Genomic DNA, 10898 nt, shown 5'->3' with positions numbered 1-10898 from the left:
ACGGATTCAGCTGAGCCATCGCGAACTGTTCGTTGGTTTTGTATGAATAAGATTGAGTTTTGCTCTGCCGGAGCAATATCAAAATTATATGCATTTTTTCCTGCTCATTATTTTATTGAACAATTTATAAAAAGAACAAGTTAACGCGCATCACTATCTTTAACCTTTTAAATATACGATCAAACATATTCGTCACCGCACCTATCCACCGCCTTCTAACCATCCTTCTCCCGGCGGCTCAAACAATCTAGTGGCTTTCACCCTTCTTCCCAGCCACCCGCTGGAAGTCATCCATCTTAGTCGTTGCAATCGGTGACCCGATGAAGGCCAAATGATCGATAATGGTCGTCTCGTCACCAGAATGGTTATCCTTCACGAACAGCTGCATATCCTGCACGTTCTGAAATTTAACAAAGTGCAACGAAATCGGCGATCCCGACACAAGATCCTTCTGCCCCAGTACCAGATCCTGCACCGAAACTTGCGATTCGGCCATATCGACATCGATGGTGCTTGGTTGATTGATAAAGATTGTCACCTTTTTTCGATCCGTGAGAGGGCGGTGATTTGAACTTGATGGCACTGATTTTGACCAGCTGATTGCAGGTAATCGAAATGATCAACTGTTCGTCACAATCGAACACCAGATGACCACCGCTGGAACTGAGCGCATTCACCATCGGGTGGTCGTTTGATTCGTTCCAACATTCGCACTGGTTCTTCTGGATGAAGGTGTTCAAGTCCAATTTACTGGCGACGTAATATTTCTGTATTTTGGCTTCAAGTACATTAATGTCTGCACCCTGCATCCTGTCAATCTTTGTTCTGGCTCGGTAGAAAATAAACATTGGCATGGTTGACATGCCCTGGGACGGCGCCGTTTCGGTACATCTGTCGACGTTCACCTTGAGAAACACAGCCTTTGGATATCTCGCCGAAAGCTGATCGAACAATTGCGATATATTTCGGCACGGTCCACACCAAGCTGCGGTAAAATCCACAACGGCCAAATTTCCTCTTTCTGCGGCTAGTTCGGTTTGGAGTGAGCTTCATCGGTGATTGCTTTAACAGCCATGCTGTATGGTTTCTTGCACTGCTATCGGTTAGATGAAGATTCTAGTTACAGGGCCACTATTTTACCCGGAGAAATTAACTACTTAATTAACATTCAACGTTATGCACTTTACTCCTCACAAAATTTAACTAATCGAGAATGATGAGAGATGAACGATAAAAGATGATTACGAAAACTTCTCTTAGATGAACGAAATGAATTCGTGCGACCAACGAGATTGTTCGTAATATACACAAATGTTTATTAAAATAAGCAAAACATTTCGTTTCATTCACGAAAAATAATGTCGTTTTCAACGACAACATTCGTGCAATGTACACTAAATAAGTAAAATTTACGAAAACTTTCGTTCATCAAGCGGCCATTTCTTCACACCACAGTAAAATCGATTTGGCCACATCGATTTTTTTAAATTAAAAAAAATCGAAGTTGTCAAACATCGATCCCAAAAGATCGACTGAAAACAATAAGAGGCTAACAAATACGAAAACTTTTCTAAAATAAACGAAATGAATTCGTGCGACCAACGAAGTCGTTCTTAATACACGCAAATATTTATTGAAACAAACGAATCATTTCGTTTCATTCGTGCCATGTACACTAGATAAGTAAAATTTACTAAAACTTGTGTTCATCAAGCGTCCATTTTATCACACCACAATCTTTCTAGTCCCCAATACAGGTGAGCAGGTTGAAATAAAATCGATTTTGCCAGATCGATTCTTTTAGTTAGTTAAAAAAATCGTTGGCGTCAAACATCGCTCCTAAAATATCGATTGCAAAAATAATGAATACGAAAACTTTCCTAAGATGAACGAAATAAATTCGTGTGAGTAATGAAATCGTTCGTATTATACACAAACGTTTATTAAAATAAACGAAACATTTCGTTTCATTCACGAAAATTAGTGTCGTTATCAACGATTACATTCGTGCAGTGTACATTAAACGTGTAAAATTTACGAAATCCTTCGTTCACCAAGCGGCCATTCTTTTTCATGAAATGAACGAAACCTACTAGTTACAATGCACGAAAGTACTTCGTTGCAGAAAACAACGAATGAATTTGTGCATTGCATGATCGATTTCATTATATTTACGAAGTTATATTATCAGTGTAAATATAAATATAAATAAATAAATAAATAAGACGAAGACTCTTTTTTCGAAGTTTTTAAAATCTAGACGGGTACGATAGTTCACTATATTCGAGGACAAATAAATGCAATCCATTGACGTCATTCAGGTAAGAAAATGAGAAAGCGACAAATGATGTAAAAAATCATTAAACCGCGGAAGGAAATGTTGAAAAAACATGTTTTTTCAGCAGTTGCGTCTGGTTTTGTACTTACGAATGACTTCTTCGGTGTCTTCGTCGTCGCAAGAGTGTGTAATTGAATGTGTGCATTCCGGCTCACGTGGTTGCTTAGCTGTGCTATGATCAGGTTTACCATTCTGATCATTTTTTTGGAATCCTTTTTCTTTTCTTTTTCAAACAAGTTTTTTTTTCGATTATTCACTTCAACAACACCTTAAATTATTATATTAACTTACGCGAAATGTCTGACGCGCATGACGAGAACTTTCCGTTCACACGAGTACGTAATATTTTAACGGCACCTTGAATTGTTTAGAGGCTGATCGGCTGACTTGTCATGCCTCTAAGCGTATATGTCATGTTGATGTCCCTATTTTTTTTCAAAGCAAACATATCGAAAATCTGACGCAAAACTCGTGTTCAGCATAAATTTTACATAAGAAAAAACTCACTTGACATTTTTTACATTGATTAAATGTACTGTACTGAGGACAAAAAATAATGCGCAGTCGCAGAGCAGTACGTGAAAACATAAACGACGCCGTAATTAATACAGCTGATCTACAGTAACAACCGAAATGACAGTCGTCAACGATGTTCCCTACTGTGTATCTAATTTACGCAACATGAGCTACATAGCAAAGATAATGTCCGATACCTACTGTACCCCCATACCTATTCGACCCCTTTCTACTCTACCGATCGCTAAATCTTTTCGCAATTTTACCGTACCAAATCTATTTCCACTGGGCTCATAACCAGTGGAACTTGGGGACTATTTCGCGAAGTGAAACACACATCTCTGGGAAAATAGTAATAAAATGACACGCGGCTTTGATTTTTTTTGTTAGGGGAAACTTTGCCACAGCGTCCACTATTCAGGTTATCTTTTGTAGCTGCCCCTGTTTGCTCTACATGTTACAAATTACCCGAATCCAATGTAGTTGGAAGCGAGTTGTTTGTTTGTCCACATGTGTCGTCCCAACCGGGTGGTACATTATTAATGTAGCTAAGAATTCGTTTGGGACAGGTATGCCATATCTCGTGAGGCGTCATAAGATGCCTTCCAAAGTATCGCTCCCTTCGAAGAAATATCCTGTACAATGGCAGAGAATATATTCCGAGCTCTCGGGCTCGCAGTTACAGAATCGACAATTGTCATCTTGACTTTTGCCAATTTTTTCAGGTGATACTTGGCAGTACAATGTCCCGTAAATAAAACTGTGATTATACGTAAATCTTTTCGTTTTAGATCCATTAGTTTTTTGGCTCTTGTTGTATCTGGATGTATGAATTTCTTAGCTTGTCGAGCGCCTTCTACGTTACGCCAGTCGTATAGTAGTTGGTCCCTTGCCCAAGCCGAAAGTTCTAGTTTGATTGCACAGGTTGAACCTAGAAATGGTTCTGGTCCAACAAACATGTTTGATGAACCTTACCTGGCTAATTCATTGGCCACTTCGTTACCATCGATTCCTTGGTGGCCAGGTACCCAGAATATTATTACTTTGTCCCAGTTGTTGTAAAGATGTTGCCAGTTGTTGTAAAGATGTGATGCACTCCCACACCAGTTTAGACTCACATTTCGAGGACCTTAATGCCAGCAGTGCTGCTTGGCTGTCCGAGAAGATTGCGATTTTAGCATGTCTGTAGTTTCGTTTCCTACAGCCCTCCGAGCAGGTGTATATTGCATTGCCTGAAAAACTGTAGGCCACTTTCTCATTGATATCGCTTCTTTAATTCTTGGTCCGTATACTCCCGAGCCAGTCAGCTCACCCATTTTAGAACCTTTCGTATAGAATTGATTACAGTACTAGTATTTGATGAAGAAAAAGGAATCTGTTCCGGCAGCATTCGAATTAGAAATGTGCGCGGCAGTGCTGCCAGTTTTAAAGTTGACCATCTCTTTACTATCAAAAATCACATGTTACTCGAGATCCATAGGTATTTACTGACTGAAAGATGTAGTTCCGCTCTAGCGTATTGTAACCCATTACTAATGGCCCTATCATGTGTAAGAGCGAGATAATAAACCATCAGTGTAAACAGGAGCATAGATGATTATTGGGTAAAACAAGCAGTAAACATAGCCTTACTTTCCGAGCTCCAACTAGATTGGAGTGACATTTTCTGCACTCTTTGTTTTAACCCATTCATGCCCATGTTGTTTGTGGACAACAACGTTTTTAAACAGCTATAACTTTTGATTGAGGCGAGATTTGCTCACAAAAACATGTAAGGATCATTAATGTGATTATTGCCTTTAATTTGAGTATTAACAGTTACAAGGATCAGCTCTAGAACTGAAGTTATTGCAATTATTCTGATTGTATTCCGATGGAGCAGTGCTGCCAGGGACAGTTTACGTTGACGACGGAAAATGATTTTTTTCATATATCTTTGTTATGGTGCAATATTATTGAAAACTGATAAAACTTATCAATTTAGACTATCGTTGGCTACGTTTTCCACGTAATTGGACTATTGTAATTATTCTAGGAGAATTGTATTGAGCATTAGAAGATAAAAATTGACCAGCTTCTAGCACTGCCATGGAAGCACCTATCTTTATGAAAATAGGCTTTTCGTATTTCTCGACCCAACCGTTTTCAAGGAAAAATAGTTTTGAAACCCTACATGCACTAGAAAAAAGTTGAGCATGAAAGGGTTAAAGAACAGCTAATCAGCAACAGTAAACAAAGAGCGCTGCAAACAACGTTCGAAAGTAACACTGTGTAACACAGATAGTTTTACTCAACTGGACAAGCACAGCTCATCACAGTCAATAAAAGAGAAAATCTCGACAAACATATGATTACGGTCTAAAAGCCAACTGTCAAAATCCACTTTGAATGGAAATTCCTGACAAACCGTTACTAGTCGAACACAGTTCACAACAGTTTATGAAAGAGAAAACTTTTCTCTTTCGTTTACTACCAACATCTGTGATTGGCACGTAACGGTTTGTCCGGAATTTCCATTCAAAGTGAATTTTGACAGTTGGCTTTTTGGCCGTAATCATATGTTTGTCGAGAAATGTTGTTTACTATGTAACTGGTGAAAAACGGTTCGTTTAAAATTTACCGAAGTTTAAGTAGATTTTTACGTCCTAATCATGAGCTAATGTAAACTAATTTATTTTAATTTAATGCCAAACAGACACAATAGAGCATCTCTAAGCTCCGCATTCCAAATTCCACCAACGTAGTTGTGTGTGTGCAAATCAATTACATACCGCCTACAGCCAGCAGCCGGTAATTTCGAGCAAAAGAATGTAGCTGAACTGATTTCAAGTTCATGATCATTAAAAGCTCCGACAAGTTAGCGGCGAACCTCTTCGGCGAATCACCACGTGCTTTTGAACCGTAAAAACGTTTTCTTTACACCTTGTTCCACATCCACTTTGTATCGCTCCGCCGGCGAATGAACAAAAACAAATCGCACTCAGTTCATTCGCTTTTTGATGAGTGACCGACCCATCGAGTCTGGGCTCAGTTTGAAGTGGAGTTTGCTTCGTGCAATCATTCGGAGTTCACCAGCTTACGAGCTTGGATCGCGATTTTCGCATTGCGGTGTCGAATCGAATACGTACGCGCGCGCGTTGAAGTCTTTGGTTGTTTTGGTTGTTTGTGCTTTCACCACTTCGCGCGTTTAAAGAAGCTACGAAAAAAGCCGGTTCGGATTCTGATTTCAAACACTAACTGTGCGGGTTTGCGAAAGAAAATTTGTGCGGTAAAAAGTGCATTCAAGGTTCGATTTTAACCTCGAGAGGAGAACCATTGCAGCTGGCGCAATGACTATTTACGGCAAATTGGTTCAAATCATTATAATCTCGTTTTGATGAGAAGAACTTTTCTGCTTTACGTCGAAGGCGGTCGTCGCCTTCTTGGAGTCCCCCGTTAGCTGGCCGATTGAAGAGAAAGACCGTGGTTTCATCTGGTGGACAGTTTGTTTGAGTTGGCCGGTGCTATGTGATCAAGGGAGGTGTGAGCTTATCGAAAGGTAAATTACTATTTTAATTGGGTTGCTTAGGTTTATTTTCTTATGGATAGGTAAACTATAATTTGTGATGTAGGGGAGACCGAGGTGGAGTGAAACAGAGTCCAATGCAAGGGAAACATTATCGTCAAAAACAGTTCTTAGTTTCTAGCAGTTGCACTTGTTTTGGTTATCACTTAAACCTGTCAATACGTGACAAAATTGTGTAATCAACAGTTTTATAATATGTTTTTGGTGTTATATAGTTTAGATTTGGTTGTCAGATTATGAAAGGAAGACATTCCTATAGTCCTATAGTTCTCATTCAACCTTTCATCTCATTTCATTTCACCTTGACAATGAAAGATTTAAAATTTCATTTTGTTTATTGGCGGTTTCAACCGCAAGATGTCATTTACTAACTGTCAAGCTTCTGCGGTTCAATGTAATTAGTGGTTAGGTGCAATATCATAGAACCATGTCCATTGGAGTTGGTTTCGAAAACCGAACAATCGGTTTAACCATTTTTGCTCTCCCCTAACTAATTTGTTATGGTTTGTGATTGTGGTTGGTTACCGTTCGCGTCGTTGAAAGGTCAGCCTCGAACCGGGAATAAATAAATGTACGTGCCTACATTTGCGTTTACTACGGGTTGAGTTTTCCAGCTATTCAGGCACGTAAAAGTAATTCTAGTAAATGTATAGGCATTATGCTGAGAATGTTGGATGAATGCTGACACCCATGTTTTTGTCATAAAATGTGTGTTCTGATAATATTTGAATAAGAACGTTGGAAGTTCATAAACCTATTGAATATGGTATTGAAAATGTTCAATATTTGGAGCATTTGTTATCAGCCAAAAATCTCACCAATTTCGTAACTTTTACGTTTTACTCGAAATTATTTAGAATTATTTAGATTTGCTTTCATGTTAGCTTTCTCATGTAGAAAGTTCACGCAAAATCTCTAGTTTTTTTTAAACAAATACCGGCGATTTCCTAAAAGTCGCTCATTGGACCTTTTGAGTAGGTTATGTTATTTTTCAGATATAGTTAGACCCGATTTTATCAGCTTCATATGAAAATTGATAGTTGGTAGTTTGATGGGCTCTAGCAGACAAACCAAGTTGAAGTCGACTAAATCCTTTCTTGGTCATATATTTCTTAACTTAGAGAAACGAGAAATGCAAAAATAAAAATATCATTTTTTTCACTGTCAGACCCCCTTAAAAGGGAACTTAAAGTAAATACAGGTCGGACTCGATTATCCGGGGATTCGATTATCCGGGGAAAATGATTCGATTATCCAGGTGTTTTGAAAAAAATATCAAATTTCAACTTATTATAGTGCTAAGTTCGATTATTGCTGTCAATGGAACATTTTTTCGAACAATCGGGGGGTCTAGGATTAACCTCCTCTCAAATTTTGACCTACCTCAAAAATAGCTTATATACGGGTTACTTCGCGCAAAGTGACCTAAAAAACCAAAACTTGGAATCGACCTTCATGGATTGGAACCAATTTTGAAGAAATTGTTTATTTAGAGCCAATATATAATAACCTAAATTGTTGTTTTTCTTCGGATTATATCTCTGGTACTGTTTGAATTAGGATCAATCAGCGAGATAATCTTTCAAAGTTTTTAATGTCTGTATTGCCAAATATCTAACTTTTTAATTTTACCCTAAAAGTACATTTTCTCGTAATACACATATCTGTTATGCAGGACACATAAAATATCATTATATCTACATTGCTCGGTTGGTTTCTGGCTATCTAGAATTCCGCTGAAGATTATGATTTATTCCAGATACTGATAGAATCATGGTCCTATTTTCATTGAAATCCGGTGTAAATATCCTTCTCTGAATTCCAGTGGACTTTGACACAATATTGCTCTTCTCCCATTACCCCCTTCGACAATTGAATCCTGCTCAGAATTCCAATGGCATCTTTAACCCCCTCATGCCCTTCTTGTTGATAAACAACCACGTTTCTAAATGACTATAACTTTTGGTTTACACAACGACAAGTAAGGCTAATAAAAGCGACTAAGATCTTTCATTTGAGCACTAAAACGTTATCAATATTATCAGTAGAACAGAAGTTATTACAATTAATCTGATTGGGTTCCGCTGAAGCAGTGATGCCAGGGATAGTTTCAGTTAATGGTGAAAATGTAATTTTGGAATATTTTCTTAGCTTGGCAATATTATTTAAAACTGCTAAAACTTTCTAATTTAGATTTCCCTCAATTACCTTTTTCATGCAGTTGAAATAGATCGGAAGGTAAATATTTCGATAGGTGCTTCTAGCAGTGCAAAAGAAGCACATAGCATTATTAAACCAGGTTTTTCCTGTTTCTTGACGCCAACAGTTCTAAGGAAAAATAGTTTTGGGACCTTATACGCGGTAGAAAAAAGTTGGACATGAAAAGGTTAACGAAATTCTGAAAAGAGTCTCGGCCGTCACTGGAAGTGATTTCAATTCTTGGGTAGCTCAAGCAAAGATAGATGAAAGGCTATGTAAAGAGGCCACCAGCAGTACTTCTCGCTGAGGCGGCCGAGAACCCATCATCTACGTAACTTGGTAGTCTTTCGCTAGTGACAAGTATAAGTAGGAGAGTTTGCGCAGACTACACGCTTAGTTATTACCTGACAATCCAGTACGACATTGGTCAACTAAATGATGCTACAAGACAAGGACAAGGATCTCTTTGTGGGAGTGCAACACACACTCTTCTAACTAGAGTGAGGGTTCAAAACATGTTAGCTATGATATGTAACACCACCACGCAAATTACACTGGAGCTAAGAAACAGACGACCCCCAGTTTACTTACTAACTTTATTTTTCTGGTACTCGAGTAATCGAATCATTTACCTTGAAAAATTGAAGCTCCGAGTAATCGAGTTTGAACTGTATTGCAAAAGACACACCTTATTAAAAAGTTTATGTAAGAATTCTTACACAAATTACCAATATAAATAATTAATGAAAACCAACTGAAAATACAAATCACACCCTGAAAGTCTGAAAAATCGACTAGGACCAAAATAGGTACATTTACATTTACCATAATAGGAAGATTTACCCTGACCATTTTATTTCCAATTTCTCCACGAATGAAGCTTAAATTCATAAAATAACGCAAAAAAAGTTTGATTCGATTATCCGGGTTGAGATTTTTTTGAAATCCCCGGATAATTGAGTCCGACCTGTAATCAGAAAAGGTTGCAAGGCTATATCTAAGGAACAAAGAAGAATATTTTAAGAGCTTCGGTTTATAAAAAAAACAGAAAATAATATGTCCCGATTTTATCAAAGTCCCTGTTTTATCAGCTTAAAATTCGCCAAGTGGCTGATAAAAATGGATCTTTACTGTACTACAAATTGAACGCAGTATAACCTTCAAACGGAATGAAATACACAGGACAGCGTAATAAATAAAAATTAATAAATTGCGTATTTGCTCAAAGAAGTACTTTGTTGACGATTCGACAGAGTCGTCAGTATGGAGCACTTAAGTTAAATACGGAAGGTTATATATACAGATGCAGTGTGTTCGAATCATTCGTTGCTCGCATGCCAAACGAGCAACATCATAACATCCGGACGGCTCAATAAGCGGTAGACGCTATGGGATTTAGGCAGTGGTGGCATTAACCCACGCGCAGTTAATTCGTGTACGATTTTTTCTGGTGCCAGTACAATCTGCACCGATTGTATACTATTCCCCCGAAAATCATTCCCCAGAAAGCCATTCCCCAGAATTCCATCCCCCAGAATACCATCCCCCAGAATATACTATTCCCCAGAAAGTCATTTCCCAGAATGTACCATTCCCCAGAATTCCATCCCCCAGAAAGCACCATTTCCCAGAAAGTCATTCCCCAGAAAAGTTTTATTTTTTTATTGATTTCATCGTTTTAAGGACATTATACATACGAGCCACAACATAGTTGCTACGCCGCACACACCCCTCTCCCCTGCCTAACCATATATCTGACATGAGCAAATATAAAAATACGTTTTTCAACACATTAACCTTGCTGGTGTGCCACGAAACTGCTACTTAAGGAAGCTAGAACATTTTCCTATACAATCAATCCGAGTTTTTGACGGAATGCCATCTGTAGCTCCTATTTTGTGCGAAAATATCACCCCTCTTCACTTGGGGTTTCTTTTCGAAACACTCTTATTTTTCTTCTTCTCGTTTTCATTGCACTTTTTCAAATGAACTTTATTCACACACCACTGCAAAAACACTCGCGAAACTTTAATCGTTCACTAACAAAACAAAATTTTCTGCCAATGTGCAGATGACCAAAGGAAAATGTTCGGAAACTCTCATTTGTGCGTTTGAATTTTCACTTCAGATTTCAGTTTTTCTCAATGTAAACAAGCGAGTCGGTGCCTAGCAACGTGGCTTCCACATATCTTCACCTTAACGTGCTACAGTCGTGATTCGCTGGTCGGTCCAACTAACGAATCAAATTCTTTGGTGTACATAGACTGTGGCCCAACCAAC

At 38.3% G+C, this 10898-nt stretch overlaps 2 protein-coding genes across 2 annotated transcripts in view; one reads left to right on the top strand and one right to left on the bottom strand.

Annotated features, from left to right (window-relative positions):
* Positions 1-247: 247 nt before the first annotated feature.
* Positions 248-809, bottom strand: LOC131676077 (thioredoxin-like protein 1). Its single transcript, XM_058955203.1, has 2 exons — positions 574-809; positions 248-512 (listed from the first exon to the last, which is right to left on the bottom strand). Exons 1-2 carry the CDS (start codon positions 807-809, stop codon positions 248-250), a joined length of 501 nt encoding a protein of 166 aa, XP_058811186.1.
* A 5121-nt stretch (positions 810-5930) lies between these two features.
* Positions 5931-10898, top strand: part of LOC131680665 (uncharacterized) — a 46810-nt gene continuing 41842 nt past the window's right edge. The window contains exon 1 of the mRNA XM_058961380.1: positions 5931-6392. The gene's annotated coding sequence lies outside the window, so the exon portion shown is untranslated. The remainder of the gene's footprint in view (positions 6393-10898) is intronic.

Source organism: Topomyia yanbarensis, chromosome 1 (assembly GCF_030247195.1).
Source record: "Topomyia yanbarensis strain Yona2022 chromosome 1, ASM3024719v1, whole genome shotgun sequence".
Lineage (NCBI taxonomy): Eukaryota > Metazoa > Arthropoda > Insecta > Diptera > Culicidae > Topomyia > Topomyia yanbarensis.
The sequence above is the reverse complement of the archived record's forward strand: the minus strand, read 5'-3'. Positions and strand labels throughout refer to the sequence as shown.

Excerpts from the sequence above, each read along its gene's own strand:
- LOC131676077 (XM_058955203.1), bottom strand. The coding sequence starts at position 809 with ATGCAGGGTGCAGACATTAATGTACTTGAAGCCAAAATACAGAAATAT. Across the intron at positions 513-573 it reads GTCAAAATCAGTGCCATCAA|CACCATCGATGTCGATATGG; the intron begins GTTCAAATCACC and ends CAATCAACCAAG.